Here is a 26,458-nt window from a genome sequence, read left to right on the forward strand (position 1 = left end):
TTCCAGTTTTCCTGGAGCCCCTTTAGGTGCTGGAAGAAGCTCTAACTTCTCCCTGCAGCTTTCTCTGCGAGCCGGGTGAGGGTGAATTCTGCAGTTTGAACCAAAACCGCCTCTGTTTTCCCCCAAATCCATCCATTCCCCGGTGATTTTGGCACTGGGAGGGAAGGGGCTCTGCAGGGCTGGCTGCTCTCCCAGCCCCCAGCAGCTCCCTGTGACGGAGGGGCCAAAAATAGAACCTTTCCCTGGAGAGGAGAGGAATAATACTTTTCCTGACACCCTGCAATAGCCTTGAGGCTGCCGACGAGGTGATAAGCAGCTGTTTGCCTCTGCTCTGGAGCAAACCTGCTTTATCTCTTCCTTGTTCCAGCCCTGCAGGAAAAATCCAGCGATTTTGCTGCCCTGGGACCCCCCCAAGGTCTGTATTTGATTATTTCTCTCTTCCAGCAGCACCTGGAGATTTGGCTGGAATTCCCAACCGGGCAGGGCTCAGCGCCTGGTCGTGATCTTGGATTAAAACCAGAGGTGCAGGGGGGTTCTGCAGGTTTTAGGAGGGGTGAGCTGAGTGGATCTGATGGCTGGGTTTGTGTTGTTTTGGGGGCTGGGGGAGTCAGGGCTGTGAGTGCCCGTCCTGCTGCTCCCTGCGGAGCTTTTCCGGGAGGAGGAAACGATCGCAGCCTGCGCAAACAAGAGGAAACACATCAGCCTGGGGAAAATCCTGACCTCCTGCAAAGTTCAGGGCTCCAAGGGAGGATTAAATCCCGGAGAAAACTGGGGTTCCCCCCTCCCTCTGCTGTCCAAACTCCTGTTTTTTGGGTGAGGTGATGCTGGTGCCCCGTGCAGGGCAGGGTGATGCTTTTAGCATGCAGAGTTTGGTGGGCAGGAGAAAACCTTGCTGAGACCCTTCATAAAAGATTGTCAGAAATATCAAGCTGATATTAGCTATTAGATATCCCATCTGATAGGAACATGAAGCTGATTTTAGGTATTTTTGAGCCAGCAGCTCCTGGGGGTGATGTCTCACTTCAGTGGTCACAGCAGCACTGCCCAGGCTCAGCTGAGCTTTTCCCTCCATAAAACTCAAATCCCTTCCTTTGCTTCCACCTTCCCTGGGGCACGGTCGATGCAAGCAGAGGCTTTCCCCAGCTCCAGCCCCTCTCCAGGAAGCAGGATGACATTAAATCCAAAACAAATTACGCTGTGCATTGGAGTGAGGCTGCATCTCCCCTAACGATGGAGGCAGTGGGAATTGCAGCACCATTAATTCCTCCTCTTGCCTCCTGCGCGGTGTCAGCGCCTCTCCCCCGTGCCTGTGAAGTGCCTCGGGTGCTCTGCTGTGCCCCTGCAATCTTTCGAGCAGCCTCAGTGCTGAAATTGGGGATGAATCCCAGAGCTGCAGGGTGCAGCAGGGGTTACAGGGAGCTCCAGGAGCGTCACCCCAACCTTGGCACCCCACAGTATTTCCCTCTGGTTTGGAACTTTTTGGGGTTCCTGGTGCAAGGTGAGGGGATGGAGCAGCTGCCAGGCTCCAAAGCTTTTCCAGCCTGGAGGAAAATCCGTATTTTGGGATGGGAAACTGCTGCTCAGAGGACAATAAAGGTTATTAAATGTCAGGCAGAAATAAAGCTGATTTCCCCAGATTTTTCCCTGTTTTCTCCCCTGGCTGTGCTGTTTGCAGTTGCTGCAGTGGGAGATGGGGAGCAGCTCTCAGGCCATCCCAGTGAACCTGGATTTGGGATGGGGGTTACTGGGGTTACTCCTCGAGCATTTTGGGGGTCCCAGGCACAGCTCAGGATCCTCCAGGCCCATCATGACACAAACACAGATTGAATGGGTTCATTCCTGGGCAGGGGGTGAAACAGGTTTGGGATGTGTCCCCAACCCTGTGCCAGGCTCAGGGTGGCAGTGACAGCCCCAGAGGCGGTGACAGCAGCGCTGCTGGCCTCTGTCACAGCCCTGGTGGCACCAACAGGTCTTTCCAGTCCTGCGGGCGGCACCCGGGGCCAGGGAAAAGCAGCGAGCGCATCCCACCCCGCCTGGTTCGGCTCTCGCTGCCAGCCGGAGCTGGGATGAGTCACCGGGCAGGGTCAGTGCCGGCGGCAGTGTCGCTGTCACGCCAGGCTGTCCCCGCCCGGGGCTGGCCATCGCCGTGCCCGCCGCTTCTGCAGGGAGAAAAGGTAAAAAGGGAATTTTGGGGCTCCCCTGGGAGCTGGGTGGGCGCTGATCCCTCCTGGCAGAGCTGCTGGGGGTGGGGGGATTTCGGGAGTTGGCCCGCGGCAGGGAGGTGTGGAATGGCAAAAGGTGGAAAGTTTGCTGTGGTTTGGGAAGTTTTTGGTGTTTTTTCGGGTGGGTTTGGGGGTGGCTGTCATGAGATCCCGAATTGTGGCATCTCTGATCCCCCTCTGGGCTCATCCTTGGCACTGCTGTGACACATCCATCCCCTCTATTGTCCCTCCTGGTCTGGCAGATGGCTGGAGTGACAATTGCTGCCTCCAAAGATGAGATTTGTGAATTCCTCCGTGGGCTGTTACCCGGCATGAGCTTTACACAAACAGAGAGTCACTGCTGGAGCTGGAAGGGAAATAACAACACACAGAGCACTTCCAGAGAGCCCAGAGCAGCAGCTTGGGAGGGGAAAATCAGAGAAGGGACCTCAAGGAGCATCTTGTTCCACCCCACAGCTCAAAATGAGCTTGGTTTGGGTAGATTTGGTGTGTGTTAAAAAATTATCACTTGGGGGTGACTGGCACTGCCATCCCATCCCATCCCATCCCATCCCATCCCATCCCATCCCATCCCATCCCATCCCATCCCATCCCATCCCATCCCATCCCATCCCATCCCATCCCATCCCATCCCAGTTTCCTGTCCCATCCCATCCCATCCCATCCCATCCCATCCCATCCCATCCCATCCCATCCCATCCCATCCCATCCCATCCCATCCCATCCCATCCCATCCCATCCCATCCCATCCCATCCCATCCCATCTGACTCCACTGGAAGGAGCACAGGGAGCTGCAGGACCATGAGCTGAAGTTGCTTTCCATGCCTGGAGTTAATTTAGTCACTCTTATTATTCTTGGCTATTTGCTCATTAATTTGGAAGATCTTTGTGCAAACCAATTAGGGATGGGATTCCCTGGGGATGGAGAGGTGGAGATTCCCTGTCTGGAAGTGAAATGGTTCTTTTGTCCTTCCTGTCCCTGTCCCTTGCTGCTGACCAGGATCCAAAAAACCCTCTGGGATTGCAGGGAGGTGGCAGGAGAGGATGGCTGAGGTGGCCTGCTCAGGGATCCAGCCTTTGTCAGGATTTGGGAATAAAAGCAGGGAAAGGGCACTGATCCTCTGCCATTGCTGAGCCTTAATCTGCACATTCCTGGGCTCTGTTCCCACGTGCTGGTGACCTTCCCCTCCCTGCTGTGGCCACCAGGGTGTCCTGAGCACCCTGTGCTCGTGTCCCAACGCTCTGGGGGCTGCAGGGCCCCCACCAGCTCCTCTCCCAGCTGTGAGCACCACACTCTTCCCAGGAAAGGTGCTGCAGATGGAGGTGATGCTCATCCCTGGTTCGTGCCCAGCTGAGCTGGAGCAGGAGAGGGGAGCAGGGACACAAGGGCTGTGCTGGAGGTGCCACCAGCACCCAGGTGTCACCAGCAGCTGCCCCGAGGGAGGCTGGGGGGCAGCTGTGGGGTGAATCCCACTGTTTTACCCCAGCTCAGGTGGGTCCCACCATCCCAAGGCTGCTGCTGCTCCGGGAGCTCCGTGTGCCACCAGCCTGGGACACTGTGACAACACAGAGCTGTCACCTTTGTCCTCCCAGCAGCCCCACGGCTGCTCCTTGCCCTTCCCACTGCCTGCAATGGCAGGAAAAACAACATCCTTCCTCCTTCCTCCCTGCTGCTGGGGCTCCAGGGGTGATTTTCCTGGTTTGCCACGGATTGAACCCCCCTGAACTCTCCCCCAGCTCCATGGGGACTTGCAGGCAGCCTTGGTGGCTGCAGATCCCTGTGAGTGCTCTTGATCCAAAGAGGATCCAGGCTTATTTGGAGGGGAAGCAGAGGGAAAGGAGCCCCATTCCTGCTGCTCCAGCCGTGTCTCCCTTTATAAACAGCTTCAGCTTTCCTTTTAGGAAAGATAAAACACGTTTCCTTTTCAGTGGCATGACTTTGCTGCAGATTCCAGGCAGGCTGAGGGCAATTATAACACTCCCATGCTCGGGGCTGCCTGGCTGAGCTGCTCTGGCACTCGTGGCAGATGTTTGCTCACCCTGGGACACACGGGCTGGGCTTTTCCTCCCTGAGGGAATCAGCATCACAGAGGTGTGTGGCTGTGACAGCCTGTGGCAAACCCTCAGGTTTGTGTTCTCCTAACTGGGATCCATCTGTGGGATGGCCTCAGGGAGGGCAGAGCATTCCCAGCTCCCAGCTCTGCTGGGGAATGTGGCTCTGGCATTTCTGTGGGAATAACACACCGAGCTAACGTGGTCTGGGGGTTGTTTCCTCACCTGGGATTAATGGGGGAAGCTGGAGGTCAGGGCAGGGTTTATCTCCTCCAGCTCTTCCCTTGTGCTTGGGGAAGGTGAGAAAACTCTGTTTTAAACCAAAGAACTCCTGTTTGTGTCTCACTGGCACTGAGGGAGGTTTTCCATGCCCAGGCTGGTGAGGTGTGGGATGTGTCCCCTGTCCCCAAACACCTCCACACACAAGGAGAAGGAAACTCTGGTGACTCCTGCATCAGAACTTCAACCAGGACCCAGAAAAGATGAAGATTTTCCCAACAGTTGAGCAAACAGGGGCGCTCAGCATGGGAGGGTCCAACTTAATGCCACAAACAAGATTGGATTAGGAGGGATTTGCAGAGGGACAGTCTGGAAGAGCAGCTTATTTAGGTTTTTAGCAGCTGTGTCACAACCATCCGTGGTGTGGCAACGCTGGGTTGCGTTGTGCTGCTGTTGGCTGCTGGGTTTGAGGGCCCAGGGAGCAGCTCTGGGCTGGGAGGGGGCTCTGGAGCACAGACCAGCACCAGCAACTCGGCACCTTGCTTGTCTTGGGAGGCTGAACTGCATTTTTAGCCCATGAGGTGGTGGAGGGTGAGTATCCTTTGGTGGTTTCCTCTTGGGGGTCTTTTTAATGTCAATTAATTCATCCTTGTGCAAGTGTGATGGTGTTGAAGTTCTCGTTGCCCCTGTCCCTCTCTGGCTGCTTTGGCTGTGGTGGCACAGCCCTGCCCAGAGGAGCTGCCCCTCCTTTGGCTTGGGGTCAGCCTGGCCCTGTGGTGTTGCAGGAGTTGGGTTTGGGGTTTTTATCAGAGCTATTATCTCATTTCTCCCCAGCCTTGCTCTGCTGTTGTTCCTCACAGCAGAATTTTACAGCACTGACACCTCTGCAGTGACCAGGGACAGGACCAGGAAGGGCTGGAGCTGTGCCAGAGCAGGTTTGGGGTGGATTTCAGGGAAAGGCTCTTCCCCCAGAGGGTTCAGGCACTGCCCAGGCTCCCAGGGAATGGGCACAGCCAGGGAATGAGCACAATCCAGGAATGGGCACAATCCAGGAATGGGCACAGCCCCAGGAATGGGCACAGCCCTGGGAATGGGCACAGCCCAGGGAATGGGCACAGCCAAGGAATGGGCACAATCCAGGGAATGGGCACAGCCAAGGAATGGGCACAGCCAAGGAATGGGCACAATCCAGGGAATGGGCACAGCCAAGGAATGGACACAGCCCTGGAAATGGGCACAATCCAGGGAATGGACACAGCCCTGGGAATGGGCACAGCCAAGGAATGGGCAGAGCCAGGGAATGGGCACAATCCAGAGAATGGGCACAATCCAGGGAATGGTCACAGCCCCAGGAATGGTCACAGCCCAGGGAATGGGCACAGCCCTGGGAATGGGCACAGCCCTGGGAATGGGCACAGCCCTGGGAATGAGCACAGCCAGAGCTCCAGGAGCCTTTGGGCACTGCCAAGCACAGGGTGGGATTGTTGGGGTGTCTGGGCAGGGCCACACAGGGACAGGATGATCATTTCCAACTCAGGACAGTGTGTGACTCTGGGATCCTTCTGCCACCAACCCCTGGCTCCTTCCTGGCTCTGCCAGCTCCTCCCTTGGCCCTTCTGCCTGATCCTGCTGCTCAGGGGGTGTGAGGCAAAAAAATTACCCAATACTTCAGTAACTTCCACAAAATGTGCTTCCCCTGAGGTGACGGGGGTGTCACCCTGTGCCCCATGGGGTGTCACCCTGTGCCCATGGGGTGTCACCCTGTGCCCCATGGGGTGTCACCCTGTGCCCCATGGGATGTCACCCTGTGCCCATGGGGTGTCACCCTGTGCCCATGGGATGTCACCCTGTGCCCATGGGGTGTCACCCCGTGCCCATGGGGTGTCACCCCGTGCCCATAGGGTGTCACCCTGTGCCCATGGGGTGTCACCCTGTGCCCCATGGGGTGTCACCCTGTGCCCCATGGGATGTCACCCTGTGCCCATGGGGTGTCACCCTGTGCCCATGGGATGTCACCCTGTGCCCATGGGGTGTCACCCCGTGCCCATGGGGTGTCACCCCGTGCCCATAGGGTGTCACCCTGTGCCCATGGGGTGTCACCCCGTGCCCCTGGGGTGTCACCCTGTGCCCCATGGGATGTCACCCTGTGCCCATGGGGTGTCACCCCGTGCCCATGGGGTGTCACCCTGTGCCCCATGGGGTGTCACCCTGTCCCTGATGGGGGTGTCATTGGAAAGGAGGGGCAATCGAGCCCAGAGCCATTGCAGAGCAGACTGCCTGCTGATCCATCACTCTGGGCTCAATTGTTGATGCCTGTGTTGCCTTTTTTACCAAATATGAGCATGGAGGAGGGACAGGCCCCGCCCCTTTAACCAAATATGGGCATGGGGAGGAACCTACCCCACCCCTTTTACCAAATATGGCATATGGGGCATCAAACCCCACCCCTTTTACCAAATACTGCATAGGCTGTGTCAAGCCACGCCCCTTTTACCAAATATGGCATAGGCAGTGTCAAGCCACGCCCCTTTTACCAAGTATGGTGTGCGGAGTGTCAAGCCCCGCCCCCTTACCACATGTGGCATAGGGAGTGACAAGCCCCACCCCTTTTACCAAATATGGCATAGGGAGTGACCGCTGGGAATTTGGGGCTCAATTCAGGGATTTTGGGTAACATTGGGATGTTCTGAGGGAATTTTGCCCTCCAGCATCTCCTTGTAGCAGCACTTGAAAAACCCAACCTGGGGAGGGAAATTTTTGGGGGAAAAAAGTGAAAAAAAAATTAAAAATGAAAAAAAAAAACCCTAAAAAAAAAATCAAAAATCCTCAAAATTCCCCAGAAAATAAAAAAAAATTTAAAAAAACTTTTCAAAATCCCTTCCAAAAATGCTAAAACGACGTTAAAAACCCTCCACAGCACCCAAAACCCCTTTAAAAACCTCAAAAAAACCCCAAACTAAAAAAAACCCCAAACCTAAAAAAAACCCCAAACCTAAAAAAACCCCAAAATTCCACTTTAAAATCCCCAAAAAAACTCCAAAAACCCCCAAAAAACCAAACCCCCCCCCAAAATTCCAAAAAAACTTGTAAAAACCCCCAAACCCCTCAAAAAAAAATTTTAAAAATCCGCAAAAAATCCCCCAAAAACTAAAAAAATTTCAAAAAACCTTTTCAAAATGCCATAAAAATGCCATAAAAAAAAAAAGTTTAAAATGCTAAAAAAAAAAAAAAACAACAAAAAACAAAACAAAACAAAACAAAAGCCCCAAAAAAAACCTCTTTAAAGTCCTGTTGGGTGATCGATTGCTCTGAGCATGGCTCGTGATGCCTGGAAATTTCAGGCGTGATCAATCGATCGCCGAGCTAATCGATCGGCAGGCGTGATCAATCGATCGCTGAGCTAATGCTCAGGTTTGGGGTGATGCTGGGGCAGGGAGGATGAGCAGGACCAGGGATTCTCTGCTGATCTGGGGGTTTCCAGCCTCCTCTCTCCATCAGGGGCTGATGCTCCCCAAAATCCTCAGAAAGACCCTTTTGGGCAGTGCCTGGCTCCTTTTGGGAGGGCTGAGATGCCCTGGAGGGTTTGGTGGCCTCCTCTTCAAGCTGATTTGCCTCTCTTTGTACCAAATATTCCCCAAAATTTCCCCCCAGTCACGTAACACTCTGTCCCTCTGGGCCATCCCTCCCAGGGGCTCAGCCTCACCCTGTTTCCCATCTCTTGCCATGAAACCCTTGGAGTTTTTCTCCAGCCAGACCCCAGCACTGCCCTCGGGGTGGGCAGCAATTCCCTGAGCTCTGCCCTTGTCCTGGTGCTGCTCCCACCCACTTCCCCCTCCCCACTGGGGTTTTCCTCCCCTCTGATCTCACCTGACACTTTTTCCCCCCCAGAGTGCCTCACCTGGGGAGGAGCAGAGCAGATAATTCACAATCCTGGGGAGGCCTAAAAAACAGCTAAAGGTGAGGAAAGGGGCTAAAATATCTCCCTTTGATGGGGATCCTGCCTAGTTTTGTTTAATATTCCAGATGTCAGGGTGCAGAGGGGCTTAAACATGGAATTTTGGGCTGCAGAATCCCCCTTTTATGGGAAACCCACCTTATCCTAGTTAATATCTGCATGAGCAGGTAATTAGGCTGTTTTGGGCTGCAGAACTCCTTATTGGTGGAAACCCTTTATTTTAGTTTGTATTTGGGATATCTGCATGTGCCAGAATTCAGGCTAGTTTGGGCTGGAGAATTCCTCTTTAATGTGAACCCTGAACTAATTTGCTCAATGTCCCAATGTCACGGTTCACAGGGGCTTGGATGAGCTGTTTTGGGCTGGAAAATCCCTTTTTGGTGGGGACCCCACCTTATTTGACTTAATATTTTAAATATCTGCATGTGCAGGGAATTAAGTTGATTTGCTCCCATTTTTTATAGGGTCCTCACCTTATTTAACTTAATATATTGGATATCTGCATGTGCAGGGACTGAAGATTATTTGCTCCTCCTTTGGATGGAGACCCTGGCTTACTTTACTTAATATTTTGAATATCTGCATGTTCAGGGACTTAAGAAGTTTTGCTCCCCCTTTTGATGGGGGACCCCACCTTATTTTACTTGATATTTTGGATACCTACATGTGCAGGGACTTCAGAAGTTTTTCTCCCCCTTTTGATGGGGATATCTTGGTTGATATTTTGGATATTTGCCCGTGCAGCTGCTTAGTCTGGAGAACTCCCCCTCTGATGGGAATCCTAATTTCTCTTAACATTCCCGGGGGTACAGGGGCTGTTTTTGTGGGGGCGATGCGCGGAGTGGGAAAACGCCGTCCCTGTGCTGCAGGGTGACAGGGCGCGGGTGACACGGCGCGGGTGACACGGCGCGGGTGACACGGCACGGGTGACACGGCGCGGGTGACACGGCGCGGGTGACACGGCGCGGGTGACACCGCACGGGTGACACGGCGCGGGTGACACGGCGCGGGTGACACGGCGCGGGTGACACGGCGCGGGTGACACGGCGCGGGTGACACGGCGCGGGTGACACCGCACGGGTGACACGGCACGGGTGACACGGCGCGGGTGACACGGCAGGGGGGACACTGCACGGGTGACACGGCGCGGGTGACACGGCGCGGGTGACACGGCAGGGGTGACACCGCACGGGTGACACGGCGCGGGTGACACGGCGCGGGTGACACGGCAGGGGTGACACGGCACGGGTGACACGGCACGGGTGACACGGCGCGGGTGACACGGCAGGGGTGACACGGCACGGGTGACACGGCGCGGGTGACACGGCGCGGGTGACACGGCACGGGTGACACCCCGCCAGCTTTTCCCGGCGCTTTTCCCGGAGCCGGCGCTGTGCGCGCAGAGCGCTGTGATGCTCCGGAGCTCCGCAGGGAGGGAGGGACAGACGGACGGACGGACGGACGGAGGGAAGGAGGGAGGGAAGGAGGGAGCGCAGCGCCCCCGCGTCGCCTCCGTCGCCCGTTCCCCGGCGTGCTGGCCACGCCGGCCACCCCCGGGCCGGATGCTGCTGCGAGGCTCCTGGCTGCAGGTAAAAACCCAGGGATGGAGGGAAGGGGGATGGGGATGGCGCTGTGACCCCTTCTGGGGCTTCAATCCATCCTCTGTCCCCATCTCCCGCTGGCAGGTGACACCCCGATTTTTTCCCAGTTGTCTTTTAGCTCGGGGGGACGCATCCATCCTCCCCGGGTGCTCCCCAGGCTCTGTCAGCCCCAGGTTTCGCTCGCAGCGCCGGCTGCATCCCCAATCCCTCCGAGGGGCTGGGGGATTCCCATTTCCCATAGGAATGAGGGTGCTCGGGGCAGGGACCCCCCCCCCCCCCCCGCGTGTGCTTTTCGTTTCCAAAATGCAGCCTGGTATGGCCCCCGGGAGGAATTCTTTTTTTTTGCCTGGTAAAAATGGGGATTGCTGAATAATTTTGCCCCATCTGGGGACTCCGTGGGGATGTGGCCGTGGTCGAGGGGGTGTGGGAGCTGCGCTGCTGGGAAAGGTGAAAGGAGAAACCGCTGCTCCCCACAAAAACCCGGCTTGCGCAGCTCAGGTCTATTCAAGAGACATTTAATTCTCCTCGCAAGTGCAGGCGAATGGGGAGCTGCCATCTGGTGTCTGATGGCAGCGGGGGAAAGGAAAAAGCTCCCAGGGAAGCGGGGCAAGCTGGGAGCTCGCCGGGCTTCGGATTCCCTGGGAATGGCCCCGGTTTAAGGGCTGGGTGATGGTTTTGTCTGCGCCCCGTGTGAGGTAAAGGCAGGTTTGGGAAGGGGAAGGGTCCGCCTGGAAGGCAGAGGGCCGGGAGAGGAGATGTTGCTGGGGGAAAGATCCTCTAGACCTACACACATCACATGCCAAAAACGCTCCCGATTTAGGGATGGGGATCCCTGTGGCCGCTCAGGATGGGCTGGGAGCTGACTCTGGCACGCACGGGGTGTGTGCGGTGTCTGCCCCACCTGTGCCGAGCCCAGGTACCCCCAGGTACCCCCCTGGCAGGCAGGGGATGATTTTGGGAAGTGGCAGAGCTGCGGGCAGGGCGCAGCTGGAGCCTCCCTGGCAAAGCCCGGGACGGGCGAGCTCAGCCAGGAATTTCGGCTCTCCAGAGTCGCAGGATGTGTTTAGACCAGGAGTTTGTGTGTTTAGACCAGCAGGTTTGTGTGTTTAAGTTCACTGGGGTCCTCGGCAGCGGGGTGAGCGCGGTACCTCTGGATTTAGGGTGAGTTTGGGGATCTGGCACTCCCCGGAGCCGTGACCCTGCTGCCGGCGTGTTCTGCCCGGGGCAGGGACACGAGGGAACAAGACTGACCAGTTCCCGAGGAGGAAACAGGCTGTTCCCTCTCGGCACACGGAGTTTTCCTTGGCAAGCACTCAGCCGTGCCCGGGCTGCCCTTGCAGAGCCCGGCTTGGCACCGACCCGTGGGTGCAGTGCAGGTGGGTGCCAGGGCAGTGCCAGCACCGGCAGCAAGGTGGAATTCCCGTGCCAGGGTGGATTTTCAGCCCCAAAATTGTGGGAATTTCAGCCCCAAAATCTGGGAATTCCAGCCCGAAAATCGTGGGAATTTCCACCCCAAAATATTGGGAATTTTATGACTCAAATCCCCAGGAATTCTGGCCCCGAAAACCTGGGGATTCCAAGCTTAGAACTCTCAGAATTTCAGCCTGAAAATCTTGGGAATTTCAGCCCCAAACCCTTGGAATTTCAGCCCCAAATCTCTGGGAATTTCAGCTCCAAAATCCTGGGAATTTTCAGCCCCAAACCCTGGGAGTTTTGGTCTCAGAATGCTGGGAATTTCAGCCCCCAAATCCTTGGAATTTTAAGACCCAAATCCTGGGAATTCCTGCCCCAAAACCCCAGGAATTATGGCCCCCAAAACCTGGAATTTTTGGCCTCAAAATCCTGAAATACCCAGCCCTAAACCCCAGGAATTTCAACCCCCAAATCCTGGGAATTTTAAGACCCATACCCTGGGAATTCTGGCCCCAAAAACCTGGAAATTTTGGCCTCAAAAATTCCCTCAAAAAAGGGAGGATTTCCACGGAGAGCTGCAGCGTGGAGAAGTGCCAGCAGTGAGCAGTGGCACCCTGCCAGTCCCTCAGCAGTGGTGACATCCCTGTGTGTCCCCTGCTCTGGGGCTGCCTCCTCTGCAGGGTGTCAACACACGGGCTGGGAGAAGGCAGCAAAACTCTGACCCCTTTTTCACAAACTAAAAAAGAAAACTTGTCCCCTGGCAGAGCTGGGATGTGCTGAAATCACCTGTGCTGCAGCCCAGGGCACAAACCCTGCCCTGGCCTGGCACAGCAGCAGGATGCAGGCAGCCCTTGGCATGGATGCAGTGCCAGAACTCTCTGCAGAGCTCCTGGCTGTGTCCAAAACTGCAGAATTGTCCCCTCTGGGCTGCCAAGACAAGTCACGCATCAACATCGATTGTGGCTTTTCCTATTTTCCCAAAGATGAATGTTCTCAGAGCTCCTGCACTCCGTGTCTGGGTGCCAGACTGCAGGGATGGGGCTGTGAGGAGGCAGCCAGAGGTTTCTTTGTTGTAATTACAGTTTTTAGTCATCCCTGACAGCTCCAGGCTGGAGCACAATCTCCGAGTGTGGGTTTGAGCACTGTCATCATGGGGGATGTCACCCACCCCCGAGCTGATAACAGGGATTATCTCAGTTTGTCATCCAGCTCTGGGGACGGGCTGAGAGCATTGGGACGCTGTGGATGGAGAGAGAGAGGAGAGCTGGGACACAGCTCGGCCAAATCCTGCTCCCTGCTGGGATTGGATCCCATTTCCCAGGTGTGAATTGCTGAGGCCCCGCAGCAAACCTGACTTCAGCACCTGGGAAAAGCCCCGAGGGGAAACTCAGTGCAGGGCTTAGAGATGTTGGGAGATCCAGCCAGGAATGCTGGATTCAAGGGCAGGTCATGGAGAAAAGCTGCTTGCACACATAAGCAGCTCTAGGTGAATCATTCACATCTACCCCAGCATTTCTTTTTAGAAAAAAGAGGCATTTTCCAAAGTTTCAGGGTACCATAGGTTTCCTGTGGCATTCCCATGTGTGGCTTCAGCACATTCCTGGATGATATTCCTGGGCTGGTGTCTCCAGCTCTCTGGTTGATCTTCATGGGTAAAGTCAGCCCAGGAATTGCTGAATTCCAGGATGATGCTGATGTTGTGATGTTGTATCAAGGCTCCCAAGCAGCCTAAAAGTCCCTTTTATTCCAGAACCCTCATTTACTCTCAAACTTGACCCAGCCAGGACTGGGACCTGCCTGGGCAGTGATGGGATGTGCAGCTGTGCTGCCCATGAGTGAACAGTGCCAACTGTGGGACCTGAGGCTCTTGTTTGGTATTCTGGCTATCCCTTCTCTGGATTTGTTCTGCTGGAGCAATGGGCAGGTTGTGGAGTGAGGACAGGGCTGGTTTTGCAGCTGGTTTTGGTTTTGAAGCTCCTCTGGGCTCTGTGCTGAGAACCCAACCCCTCTGGAGGTGCCTGGGAAGCCTGGGCACCCCCAGCAGCTGCCAACACCCTGAGACACTTCACTCAAGGGCAGGGCTTTGCCATGAGCTGGGCAGTGAGGGATTAAATCCTTTCCATCCCTCTGAGCAGGATGCATTCCCTGGGGCTGAACTCCAAGTCCTCTCGTGGTGGTGGCTCCCCGTGGTCCTGTCCTCACTTTTGTCCTCTTTGTGCCTTTCAGATGTCCTGTGGTAACCTGCTCTCCCCCAGGAGCTCCTGCCTGCCTTAGCCAGCATCCTCCAGCCATGGCCCCAACGCCCCAGTGAGGAGCAAGAGGACGAGGAGCCAGTGTCCCCAACCCTGCCACATCCCCTGGGAGAGCCATGGAGGCCCCTCTGGACGTGCCCGTGGGGAATCTCATTGACTTTGACCCCGAGCCGCCCGCCGGTGCCCCCGCCGCTCCCGCCGCTCCCGGCGACACCGGCCACCCGGGGGACGAGGTGGCCGCGGAGGAGAGCGATGCCACCGAGTCTGCAGACAGCGAGAACGACATGGGGGACTCCCCCCAGCACTGGGGGGGCCCCCGGCGCTCCTCCTCCAACGAGTCCTTCTCCTCCAGCCACAGCGCGGAGTCGGCGCGGGACGAGGCTGCAGCCGAGCGCCGGGAGTTCATGCGGAGTTACGTGGAGAAAATCTTCACCGGGGGGTGAGCAGCAATGACCAAGGGGTGGGGCTGGATCTGGCTGTTTTCCCACCCTGGGAGCAGCAGTTTGTGGCAGTGCTGGGGGGGGATGTGGCTTTTCCTTGCACTCCTCTCCTGGCTGCATCCCAGCTCATCTCCCACCTCTTCTCTCCCCATTCCCACGCCAGGGGCTCGCTGTCCCCATCTCCTCTCCCCGCTGATGCTCATGGAAATTCCAGTGGCTCACACGTGCCCAGGGCCCCCGTGCAGCCCCTGGCTGTGCCCCCAGCCCTGCACCCCCCAGCTCCTGATCTCCAGAACTCCGTGGCTCTGTGTCAGGCTGGATGCAGCAAATGGAGCGTGAGGAGCAGCAACAGGGCTTGTTTTTGCTCTGGGGCTCCCTGCCTGTCTCTGGAGCTCAGTTTCTGCTCTTGCTGTCCTTGGCTCTTCCCTTCTCCCTCTGCCTTTGCTTTCCCTCCTGCCAGGGAGGAAGAAAAGAGCAGCACAAGGCGAGGGATGACAAAATGGATGCTGCTCTCCTCCTCTTCCTCTGCCTTCCTCCAGCACCGGGATGCTGATGCCAAGAGGGACACTGGGGGGTGCAGGTCACATCCTTGGCTTTAATGATGTTTTTTTTTAATTTTTCCCTGCTCCAGAGAGGATTTGGACCAGGAGGAGAAGGCCAGGTTTGGGGAGCTGTGCAGCAGTGAGAACGGGAAGGGCAGGGAGTGGTTTGCGAGATACGTGAGCGCCCAGGTGAGTGGTGGGGAGGCAGCAGGGATCCTGCATGGCTGTGGAACAGCCTCAGGCCAGGGGGGTTTATTCACATCCCAAAGAAGTATTTTTGGGAGGCAGGAAGTCAAGGAAAGTGAGGAACCACAGCAGAGGGAGATACAGGAGTGAATAAATGCATTTTGAGCAGTTAAATACACCCTTGGTGCAATGTGGGAGAGAATTCACTCGTTTTATTTAAAATTAAACCCCCACCAGCGCTCAGACACATCCTATTCCCTAAATAAAATATAAATAAATAACCCAGACAGGCACGATGCTGTCTCTGAGGGGGATACCCAGCCATGTCTGTTCCCCCTGCCCAAGGTGGGTGGTCCTGGGGGCTGGGGCTGTTCCTGCTGCTGTGCTGAGCCCTGGCTCTGTCCCTGCAGCGCTGCAACTCCAAGTGTGTCTCAGAGCAGACCTTCTACCGCCTGATGCAGTCCTTCGCCCTCGTGCTCTTTGAGTAAGTCCTGGGGGATTGGTGCTGACCCCACAAAGGCCCTGAGGGCAGAGCTCTGTTGGGTTCCCATCACAGGGTGTCCTCACTGAGTCCCCTCTCTGTGCCAGGTGTCACCAGATGGACGATTTCAGCCCTGCCAAGAACCTCATGACCATGTGTTTCACCTATTACTACATAGGTAAGGGAACCTGCAGCCCTGTGGAGGCTCTGGAGTGTGTCCTGTGCATGGGAAAGGTGTTGGAGGGGTGGCCCAGGTGGCAAAGGACCCAGAATCTGTGCAAACTGGGGTGGTGATGCTGCTTTGTCCTTGCTTCCAGCCAGGAATATTTGCATGTGGCACCCCTCAGATGATCCCAGTCCCTGGGGTGGGATGTGATGGTTTATTGTTTGGTGTGCAGTGGCTGCTTCTCCACGGGGGACTGGATTTTCTATCCAAAAATGGGAGCGGGGAGGGTAAAAATAAAAACCTGCAGGAGCTGGGATGGGGTCTTGGGTATTTCCTGGTGGTGCATTGTGAAGCTGGGTGCAGGTCCCCAGGAGCTGGCAGCACTCTCCACTGAGCTCCTGGCACATTTTCCCCAGGGAAACCTCATGCCCTGCCCTTGGAGGCCAAGGAGAAGCCCACGGGCAGCATCGACTCGTACCTGAAATCAGCAAACACCTGGCTGGCTGAGAAGAAGGACATTGCAGAGAGGCTGCTGAAAAACACCTCAGCCAAGACAGAGAATGTCAAAGGCTTTTTTGGGGGCCTGGAGACCAAACTGAAGGGTCCTGCCACCAAAAAGAGCGAGTGGGTACCACTCCCTGGGGTGGGCAGGTGCCCATGACCAAGCTGGGGGTGTAGGGCCACCATGGGGCTGCCATGGCCATGAGAGGTGACTCCAGCCTGTCCCATGCTTTAGTCACTGTCACCTCATGGTCTGGGAGTCCTGTTTCCCTTGGCCACGGTCCTAATTCCTCCTAATTCCTCGAGACAGCCATGGAGTTTTTGTGGTTCCAAGCTCGTGATCTTCTGCACCATCTCTGTGCTGGGTCCCAGGGGTGGGATGTCTCTGTCTCTTTGTCACCTTTCTGGCCCTGGGGATGGTGGCATGGGGGTCTTTCAAATGAGGTTCCCTTTGCCAGGGGGGTCATGGGCTGTCGGGGGAACAGGACTTTTGGAGCTGACATTGATTTCTTGTGTCACAGGGAATGTGAAGACAAACCAAAGGAGAAGCTGAAGAAGACAGGTGAGTGCAGCCAGCAGAGCTGAAATAGGAATGGCCAAGGCAGCCCTGGGGAAGGAGAGAGGGTTGGAAATGCTGGAATCCCTCGGGGCTGAGTTTGGAATTCCAGTCAAACCTCTTGTTCTGTGAGGATTTTGTCCTCAGTGTCACAGGCTGTAGAGGTTTGGGCACCCACTGCCTCTGAGCTTTGGGGGTGCACCAGTCCCTCCAGTACCTGTGTGAGCTCCCAAAGCAGTGGCCCAGTCCCCCCAGGATCCTGCTGGGACATCCCTGCCTTGAACAGGGCTGATCCCTGCCCTCCAAGGGCTCTCAGAGCTACAGTCCTGTTGCTGTGGACATGTAGAGGATGTGTTTGGTTTGCAAACCCTCCCAGCTGCTCAGCCACCAAACTGGGAGGGGGCACAAAATCCACACGTGGGTGGGAAGATGAGAGTCCTGAGATGCTGGTGTGTGACTGTGTGTCCCCACAGTGTCCCTGCAGAGCCCAGAGGAGGAGAAGAAAGGGGAGAAGATTTACCTGTACATGCACCTCAAGCAGCAGCCGATCTGGTAAAGCCCAGGGCGAGCTGGCTCCTGCCTGGGGGGGGTTTGTCCTGCTGGCCACATGTCCCCAGATGTCCCCAGGTGCCCCTAACAGAGCTGGCCTTGGCTTTGGCACATCCCTTGTGCTAACCAAAGGGCTGATCCAGAAATATGCCAGGTTTGTTTGGCCCATCCTGACCCTTGGGATGACTCAGGGTGAGATTGTGGAATCCTGGAATGGTTTGGGTTGGAAGGAACCTTAAAGCTCATCCAATGGGCAGGGACACCTTCCACTGTCCCAGGCTGGTACAAACCCCATCCAACCTGGCCTTGGACACTTCCAGGGATCCAGGAGCAGCCACAGCTGCTCTGGACACTTGTGGTTCCTGATGATCAAACCCAAATTGGCCATTCCAACATCCCCCTCCCTCCCTGCAGGCACAACCTGCGGTTCTGGAACGCCGCCTTCTTCGACGCCGTGCACTGCGAGCGCAGGAAGAGATCCCCCACCACCAGGTAGGACATGGCCCTGCCTGGGACAGGAACAGGGGACTCCACGTGCCCCCCAGGATGCTCCTCCCAACAGCCCTGAGCTTGTCCAGCCCTGGGGAAATGCTCTGCTTTCCATCCCTGACTGGAAACCTGCTGGGAGCACTGGGGTGGGTGAGATGTGCAGCCTGGTAGGGGTTTGGGAGCAGGAAGGTTTTCTTGCTCGTTGTGCAGCATTTTTGGAGGAACCAAGCCCTAGAGATGTGCCCAGAAGTCACAGCCAGGGCTCAGGCTGTTGGTGCTGAGTTTGCCAGCAGGTCTGGGAGGTGCTGGGTGCCATCAGGAGGGTGTAGTGGATGGAGGGCATGTCCCCAGGAGGGACAACCTGCAGCCAGCAAAGAGAGAAGCTGGGGATGGTGGCACTGCCAGCCCTGAAAACTGTGATAAAGCTGCCAGGGAAGGGGCTGCTCATGTTGGGGGGTGCAGAAGTGGGTGAGACACTCGCCAAGGTAGTACCCATCTCCTGCTCCATCCCAGAGCTGTGTCATTCCAGTCACTCTCTCCTCTCCTGGGGCAGTTTCCCACTCCCAGCCAGCTCCTCCCGCTGTCTGGGCAGTGCCCTGAGGCTCTGAGCCCTCGGGGTGGAATCACCGAGCTGGGAGCAGCCCTTTTGAGCAGCCAGCCCTGCTCTGTGTCCTCCCCAAACCCCGAGCTCAGCGCAGCAGCCCCGGCTCACACCCCGGGATGCTGTGCCAGGCTCAGCTCTCGGATCAATCCCTGCTTTCCCCTTTATTGCTCTCCTCTTTTTTTCTCCCAAGCCAGAACAGGAAGAGCCTATTGAGCAGCAGTGTAACCATAACTGCATTTGCTTTGATTAAGCCCCAAATTAGCAGCAGCAAATGCCTCACAAGGACAGACGCCAGCGGCAGCTGCTCCCTGCTCCGAGTGCCTTTCCCAATTAATCTGATGGCTGAGCCTGCCTCGGCTGCAGGAGCGAGCCTGAGTGACAAAGGAGCTTTGGGAGCTGCAGCCTGGAGCATCCTGAGCGTTTTGGGGGGTTTGGGAGGTGCTGGTGACCCCCCGAGTCCTCTGGAGAGGATGCAGGATGCTTACACTGAGCTGGGATGCTGTGTGCTGGGTTGAGGATGGAAATCCCAGCAGGGTGGATTGGAATTTGGAATTCCAGCTCGGTCCCCGGCCATGGCAGATGTCCAGAAGGACCGTGGGGACGGGGTTGAGGCCACCTCTGTGGTGGGGTGACCAGGACATCTCTGGGGTGGCCGGGCTTTGTCCTCCCGGGGCTGCAGCGAAACCTGGCGAGGTTTTTCCTCCTCTGGGTGGGGAGGGCAGGGGAGGGGGGGAAGGAATCAGCACTAAACTCCTCTTTTTCTCTCTCTTTCCTCTCTCTCTGCCTCTAACAACCTTCTTCCGTCTCTTCTTCTCTCCGTTCCCCTCCATCCCTCTGTCTTGCACGATCTTTTCACGCTTCACTTTTGTCGGCCCCGTTTCTGCCGCCGCTCCAGAGGGAACGCTGGGGAGGAAGAGGAGAAGAGGTGTGTCTGTCCCTGTCCTTCCTTAGCCTCCACAGGCTCCCTTCAGCTCCACATCCTGCCCTGGGGAGGGGGGGATGTGTTTTGGGGGGCTCTGCAAGGCCCTTTCTCCATGGAGAGGGAGCAGCTGCCGGAGTTTGAGCATGAGCATCGCCCTCCCCAAGGGCCAGAGGGGTTTGGGTTGGCTCCTCTTTCATGTGGCTCTTAAAAAAGGAGCCTGAATGGTTTCAAGCTGTGATATTTCACCAGGAACATCCCTCTGGGCAGGTTTTGGACATGAACTGAGTCTCTTTGTGAAGAAAGCATCCCCCTCTCCTGTCCTTCCTGCTTGCTCCTGGCTTCTGCTGCCACTTAGAGGTGCTGGGGATCCTTTGCCAGCTGGAAAAGCTGGTCCTTTCCTATTTTTAATGTGCTTTTCTGCTGCCATCCCTTAACAAAATTAGAATTGCAGATGGGGGCTTGCATGTGACAACTGGGAGCGTGTCCTTGGGGCCATGAGCTGCTCTTGGGGCAGGGGAACAGTCACTGCCCTCTTGGAATGTGGGATCTGGGAGCAAATCCCTCCAGGTGATGGCATCAGCAAGAGGATGAGGAATTTTGGAAGCCTGGCAGTGAATTTGCTGTGTGGCTGAGGAATGTCCTGGCTAAGGGATGGTGTAAATGTCACTGCTGGGGTTTGCTGTGCAGGGGGAAATGCTGCTGCTGCTGGAAGAGGAAAGATTTGAAGGAGAGCTCTCAGCACTTCCAGGCACAGCAAAACTTCCCTGGATACCCCAAAAATACAACCCCAGAGCCCAGGGGGTTCCTCACCCCTGTGCCTGCCCTGCTGGGCCAGTGTGAGGATCAAAGGCTTTGAGTGGAGCCACATGTGGGTTTTCTCCTTTCCCAGGCATGTTACTCTCCAGTAATAAGCCAGAAATACGGCCAATTTTTTTTTTTTTTTTTTTGTGGGGCACTTTCATAATGTTTTTTCTCCCTTCTTCCTCCCTCCAAAACATAAAAGGGCAGGAAAAAAAGAGTTACAAACATGTTTCTTCTGTAAGTGAGCCAGTGGGGTCTGTGAAGTTTTGCTTCCAGATTTCAAAGCCCCTTAATTTGATTCTTCCCCTCTCCTTTCAGCCTCTACATTTGGCTGTGGGTTTTATTTGCTGTCCTAAGCTTTATCTGAGAGAAATTACACCTTCTTTTCTTTGAAAAAAACAAATCCCCAGAAACATATTGTGTACATTTCCAGAGCCCTATAAACAATGAGCTGGTGGCTGGAGGCTCAGCTCAGCAGCTCTGCACATTTGGGGATTTAGTGGGGACTGACTCATTTTGTGGGGTCAGCCTGGCTGAGCACCCACCCTCTTCCAGTTCAGCCACACTGGGGCTGAGCCAACCTCCCTGAATTTTGGGTGAGACCCCCCTCTATCCCAGTTTGCACCCAGCACAGCTCTCCCCTCCTGCTTGATATTCTGGCCAGCTACAAGTCTGTTCTTCTCCTGGTGTTCTCCTCTTCCTTCTCCTCCACTTTTCTTCTGCCTATCCCTGTTTCTCCTCGCTTTTCCTCCTCTTATCCTTGGCTGTAACCTCACCTGGTTCTGGGGAAGGGACTGGCTTCACCGTGGAGCTGTAGTTTCCCTGGCATGCATGCACTGAGCCCAGCTGCCACCACCCCAAGTGACATCCCTGTGGCACAGGCTTTATTCCCAGGGTGGGGACTCTGCCACTGCCTAGAGCTGGTTGCCAACACCCAGAGCTCAAACCCCTCCATCCCTTAAGGTGATGCTGCAGTTGCAGGGAGCTGCAGTGGAGCCGGGGCATCCTCAGGGCACCGCTGGGATTTTGGCCCGTGGGGAGGGGTGTGGGAGCTCCTGCCCCATTGGAGGGAGAGGTATGTTTGGGATTTGGGGAGTGGAGCCTTGCTGCAGGTGGGGGACAGGTGCCTGGTGTCCCTCTGTCACCCTCCCAGGCTGGGGGGCTTCAGCAGAGCCCTGCTGGGATGGCCATGCCCTGCTTCCTCCTCGTTCCCACCGTGGCACTGAAGGTGAGCTCTGTGCTGGAGGGATTGATGATATTTTTAGCTCTTAATCAGAGCCTTTCCAGGCAGATCCAAGGTTCAATAAGGGTTTTCCTGAGATTTCTCTTGCTTTGCTCCAGGCCAAGAGCTCTGCAGATGCATCCATGTTCTGAGCTCATCCAGCACCACATCCAGGTGCTCTCGGTGCCTTCCTGTCCTCCCAGGGGCTCTCAGTGCCTTCCTGTCCTCCCAGGTGCTCTCAGTGCCTTCTTGTCCTCCAGCAACGTGGCCCAGGGTGGGAGGAAGCAGACAGGGGGTCCTGAGGTGACAGTGGTGCCAGAGTGGTGCCAGACTGGCCTGTTCCTTGCAGGGAGAAGTGGTGCCACATGACGCAGGAGGAGCGCGACGACAGCCTGCGCTTCAATGAGAACATCACCTTCGGGCAGCTGGGGTGAGCAAGGCAGGGCAGCAACCCTGGGGACACCTGCCAGGTGTTCCCTGCTGGGAATATCCCTTATGCAGCACAGGATCTTTGATACTTCTCCCTGGGACCTGCTCCTGACCCTTCTGTTGAAGGGACCAAGCTGAGCATCATCCCAGTGCCCGCAGCAAGGGGCTGTGGGGAGGGAGAGGAAGGTGGGGGGAAGAAGGGACAGCCTGGCCATTCTCTCAGCCAGAGCATCTCTGTCCTCCCTCAGCACCTTCATCCACAACATGCTGGCCTTTGGCCTCAACAAGAAGCTCTGCAGTGACTTCCTGAAGAAGCAGGCGACCATCGGCAACTTGGATGAAGGTAGGGGAGAGCCCAGGGGGATGTGCAGTTTTCCTTTTCTTTCTTCCTGGGATTCTGGAGGGATGGAGCATGGATGGGATGGTTCAGCAGCTTCCCTGAGCCCTTTTCTCTCTCCTCCCCAGAGCAATTCAAGCTGCTCAGTGACCACATCGAGCAGATGGCCACGGAGTAGCTGCCTGGCTGGCACGTGGTGGTGGAGAGACAGCGGCCGGACAGGTGGGAGGGGAGAGGAACCCACCTGCGGGGCTACCTGAGGCTGAAGCTGGGCTACCTACAAACCAAACCACACACACGAGCTGCAATAAAACCTGCATGATCGTCCTCCAAACTCTAGAGCTGCCCCAGGGCAGCCTGTAGACATAGGAGCCAAGCAGCCCCCACCCTCGCCAGACCCTATTTTCAGAGTAGACAGTCCCAAAAGTGAATTTTGTTGGTTGAAAAGCAAAACAAAACACAAGGGGAAAGCAGGAAGAGTGCAGCCCCCAGGTGCTGTGTCTGCAGCCCCCCACGAAAGGCTGGTGAGGTGTCTGGTGGTAAATCCAGAGGTATCCAAGGTTCCCTTTCCCTGCTGCTGTCCCCTCGCTGATGCTGGAGCTGCACCAGGGATGCAGGAGGTGATGGCAGGGACCACAGCCAGGAGCTGGGGCTGCACCCAGCCACCACTCAGGTTGTGTGGTGTCACCAGGGATGTCACCACTGGCTGGGGACACGGGCAGGGCCTTGCTGGGGACAGAGGTGGGGCTGGCAAAGCACTGCTGCCACCCTGGGTGCACAGTTCCTTGGGAGTTGGAGGGAAATCCTTCCCTTGGGGAGCCTTCCCTGTGTGGGTTGGTACCTCTGAGCAAAGAGACAGCAGTGTGCTCCATATCATTAGCCTGGATCAGCAGGAACAAAGCCATGGCCGTGGGCAGGACTGAGGGCAGAGGAGCTCTGCTGCTGTGGGAGGAGATGATTAAAACCCCTCATCCCTCTCCCTGCTGCCCTCTCAGTGTTGGGATGCTGCTGCATTGTGACATTTCCCAAAGCCTCCTGGCGTCCTGTGGCAGTGGAGTCATTGTCCTCCTTCCCCAGGCTGCTCCTCTCTGCCCTCTCCTTCCCAGCTCTTTGCTCCAGCTGCTCATCCATCAAACCTCAAATTGCCCTGTCTAAAGGACAATTCTGCTCCAGGGGTGCTGTTTCAGCCCTTGGACCTTGGCATGGTGTTTGCAGAGAGGCTGGGGACATGGGGACACTGTTGGGGACACAGGGATATCGCTGGGGACATGGGGACACAGGGATATTGCTGGGGACATGGGGACATTGCTGCTCCCCTCTGCAAGGAGCAGCCCACAGGGGCAGAAACCCCCAGCCCTGCACAGCCAAGGGTCCAACAGAGTCTCACCCTACAAACATCATCCTAAAACACAGGTCCAGGTTAAAATCAATCCATTTTCCCTGTGCTGCCAGCTGTATCCCATAGCAAATAGCTTAAAAGGATATTTTTTCCATGTAGATTCTGGTGTCATTTCCAGGCATCAAAGTGATGCTTTTACCTAAGCTGGGCTTCCCTTGCTGCTGGGGATGGGATCCATGCTGGGTCTTATAGGAAGGACGAATCCAGCACCAATTTTTCCTTGGTCATTCCCAAACCTGGACAGAGTTACTGGAAAAGGGGTTTTGTTGGGGTGAGGGGCTGATGTTGGTCCCTCATCCCAATTAAAAACTTCCTGCTGGATAAAAAGTGCTGGACCATGAGCAGCTCAGCATCCTGGAGCATCCCATCCCCATGGACTTCCCTGTCTTTGTCTCCACTCAGGTCTTTCCCAAATCTTCCTTCATTTCTTTATTATTATTATTGTTATTTTTTCCAACATGAAGAGAAAAGTTCAGTGCTGAAGTATATATATATATTATTTGCATGTGTATTTTTCTATAAAAACAATTAAAATCCAATAAAAAAGAGCCATGAACCCTCCTCGACTGGGACTCTGTGAAGGATGGAGTGTGTGAGAGAGAGATTGGAATAAATTATCTTCAAAATGAATTTTTTTTTCTTTTTGCTCAATTGCTGCTGTGTGTTTTTAAGCAGATAGATTTTCTCCACGCTGCCTGTTCGACCTCAGAGGTCCCTGGTGCCTCTGCCAGCTTCTCCCTTTTGATAATTTATTTTTTAATAGAGAAAAATTGTTGCACCTTTTACAGAGATGTTCGCATTTGCCCTGGAGCCAGAGAGGCACATGAAGGAGATTTAATTTTTATTTTCTTTTCCCTTGTGCTCTCCCTCTCTGCCAGTGGCCTCTGAGCTGACAGCAGAGCTGGGATCCTGCTCTGGCCTCGGGACATTTGATTTCAGTGTATTTAAAAATCAATTACTTGGTATTATCTTATTAAAAAAAAAATGTTCCCTTAGGTTAACAGGCTGGGAATGTCACATTCCACCCAGGATTGAGAATCCATGTCCCCTCAGGTCTCTGTATGGCCAAGCTGAGCCTGTTCCCAGTCCTGCAGAGCTGGTTTCTCTCTTGGTAGCCCAACATCTCTCTTGGTAGCCACATTTCTCTTAGGAAGGAGCTTTCCCTGCTCCTTGTTTTTATTTAATTACCCTCCAGTGCAGGAGGGAAAGCCACCAGCCCCAAAGCTTGGCTGTTTTCCCTGTTCAGCTATGGAAAACAAGGAGCCTGGGATCAATTTAGTTCCCCCCACCTGCTGAATTCCTTATCAGCTGGCTGTGCCTGATAAGTCTGTGTGTATAAGAAAGGAGGGGTTTATTCCTGAGGTATTTGCCCAGCTCCAGGTGCCCTTTGCAGTGGGTGCCCCCTGGCACCTCCTTGTTCCTGGTTTTGCTGGCTGGGTGCTCAGAATGGTTTGGGAGGGTGCAGGGACAGTTTCGGAAGTGGCAATGAGATCTGGGATTGCTTAATCCCAGCCTGGGAGGGAGTGAGATCCATCAGCAGCTACCCTGGGGCTGGGAGATCCCCTGAGCTCTGGGAAATGCTGAGGGGCAGTGTCCCTGTCCTGCTCACTGGGTGGTGGCCATTGAGCCAGTTTAGCCATCACCAGGTTAAAAAGTGGCATCACCACACCAGGAGGGTCATTGGTGCAGGTGGGTTTGAACCCCTGCAGGTGGGTTAGCCCAGAAGGAACAGAAGAGAAGGAACAGCCTGTCCCTGTCCCCCTTCCCTGCTGGGTGCTCATTACACCACGCAGCAGCTTTAGGAAAGCTGACCCAGCTCCGGGGTGATTCCACCATCCATTAAAGCCAGGCTCAGCCCGTGGCTGCTCCAGCCCTGCTCCTTCAAGCCTGAGCACAGCTCCAGCTCCCAGCCCCTCTCCCTCCCTCGGGAGGGATCAAAGGACGGCTGCTCGCCCGGCTCTGGGGGTTTTATTGCGTCTCTATTAAAGCTGTTAAAAATCTTTCCATTGTAGCAGTGTCTGGGAGTGATAAGTATTCATAACAGAGGGGATTCAAGATGGGTTTGGTTGTAAAAACACCTCTAAGCTGGCTGGATTTATGGCTGTTAAATCATCCCTCCTCTCATCTGTCACAGCCTTTTCAGATGTTCATCACTGAACAACAGCGAGGTTGGGGCCATAATTTGTGCTGCAGTGTGTGGAGCAGGAGGAGGGGAGTCCTCTGCACCAGTAAATGCCTCAGGATTTATGGAGACTTCTCCCAATTTTTTTATTTTTTTTATTTTTTTTTAGGAGAGGCTTTGCCTCTCTTTCTGCTGTTGCCAGTATGTTCAGCCAGCTGGAGCCAAGGAAGTCCGGGTGGATTTAGGGCCCTGCTGGGAGGGCTGGCAGCAGCTTGCAGGGAATTTGGGACTCACCCTTGCCTGCAGCAGGATCTGCAATGCAGGGCTGTGCATTGGGGCTGGATCTTCCCATCCTGCCCTGGTTTGGGGATGAAACCTGGGGAAATCCCACTGGCAAAGAGTCCTCGAGTGGTTTGGGATGCAAGGGAACTTACTCAAGGATTTGTTGGCTCACTGATATGGAGCTGCAGGTTTGGGGGGTGGCTGCTTGTGGTAGGCTGCTGCAGCCAGGTGGGGCAGTGACCCTGATCTCCCTGCTAATGGGCCATCTTTAAACCAGCTGGGGTAATTATCTTTCCCATGACCCACCCTTCATCCAGGAGGTATCACCTGTTAATGGGCCATTGTTAAAAACTGGGTGTGGCAGTGACCCTTATCACTGTGGGAGATATCTCCTGTTAATGGGCCATTGCTAAAACTGGGTGTGGCAGTGACCCTTATCACTGTGGGAGATATCTCCTGTTAATGGGCCATTGTTTAAAACTGGGTGTGGCAGTGACCCTTATCACTGTGGGAGATATCTCCTGTTAATGGGCCATTGTTAACAACTGGGTGTGGCAGTGACCCTTATCACTGTGGCACACATTCTCGGCTAATGGACCATCTTTAAACCAGCTGGGCAATCATCTTTATCTTCCCTCAGCCCATCCTCCCTCCAGGAGATATCTCCTGTTCATGGCCAGTGAGTCCCAGGACATGACTGATAAAATTCCATCAT

The 26,458-nt window shown here is 55.3% G+C and overlaps 1 protein-coding gene across 10 annotated transcripts; it reads left to right on the top strand.

The window, feature by feature from the left end:
- Positions 1-330: 330 nt before the first annotated feature.
- On the top strand, positions 331-23,979 carry KIAA0513. Of its 10 annotated transcripts, none has more exons than XM_079316030.1 (14): positions 9,873-10,038; positions 13,690-14,154; positions 14,787-14,886; positions 15,294-15,367; positions 15,472-15,542; positions 15,947-16,154; positions 16,553-16,593; positions 17,061-17,139; positions 17,551-17,628; positions 19,125-19,154; positions 21,524-21,604; positions 21,852-21,946; positions 22,069-22,162; positions 23,018-23,966. In XM_079316030.1, the coding sequence occupies exons 2-13, from the start codon at positions 13,832-13,834 to the stop codon at positions 22,116-22,118; spliced, it is 1,230 nt and encodes a 409-aa protein (XP_079172156.1). In that variant the 5' UTR covers positions 9,873-10,038; positions 13,690-13,831; the 3' UTR covers positions 22,119-22,162; positions 23,018-23,966. The 10 variants fall into 10 exon arrangements, with proteins under 10 accessions (XP_079172155.1, XP_079172159.1, XP_079172152.1 ...); XM_079316027.1 differs by adding an exon at positions 11,279-11,426 and having other exon boundaries at positions 9,901-10,038; positions 22,069-23,966; XM_079316029.1 differs by lacking the exon at positions 9,873-10,038 and adding an exon at positions 331-415 and having other exon boundaries at positions 22,069-23,966.
- The last annotated feature ends 2,479 nt before the right edge of the window (positions 23,980-26,458 follow it).

The sequence above is a fragment of the Erithacus rubecula genome (assembly GCF_903797595.1).
Source record: "Erithacus rubecula genome assembly, chromosome: 12".
In the NCBI taxonomy this organism is placed as follows: domain Eukaryota; kingdom Metazoa; phylum Chordata; class Aves; order Passeriformes; family Muscicapidae; genus Erithacus; species Erithacus rubecula.

Bases quoted from the DNA above. Each gene is read 5' to 3' on its own strand.
- KIAA0513 (XM_079316029.1), top strand. From the start codon at position 13,832: ATGGAGGCCCCTCTGGACGTGCCCGTGGGGAATCTCATTGACTTTGAC. The intron at 16,594-17,060 runs GTGAGTGCAGCC...GTGTCCCCACAG, and splicing joins GGAGAAGCTGAAGAAGACAG to TGTCCCTGCAGAGCCCAGAG. The intron at 17,140-17,550 runs GTAAAGCCCAGG...CCCTCCCTGCAG, and splicing joins CTCAAGCAGCAGCCGATCTG to GCACAACCTGCGGTTCTGGA.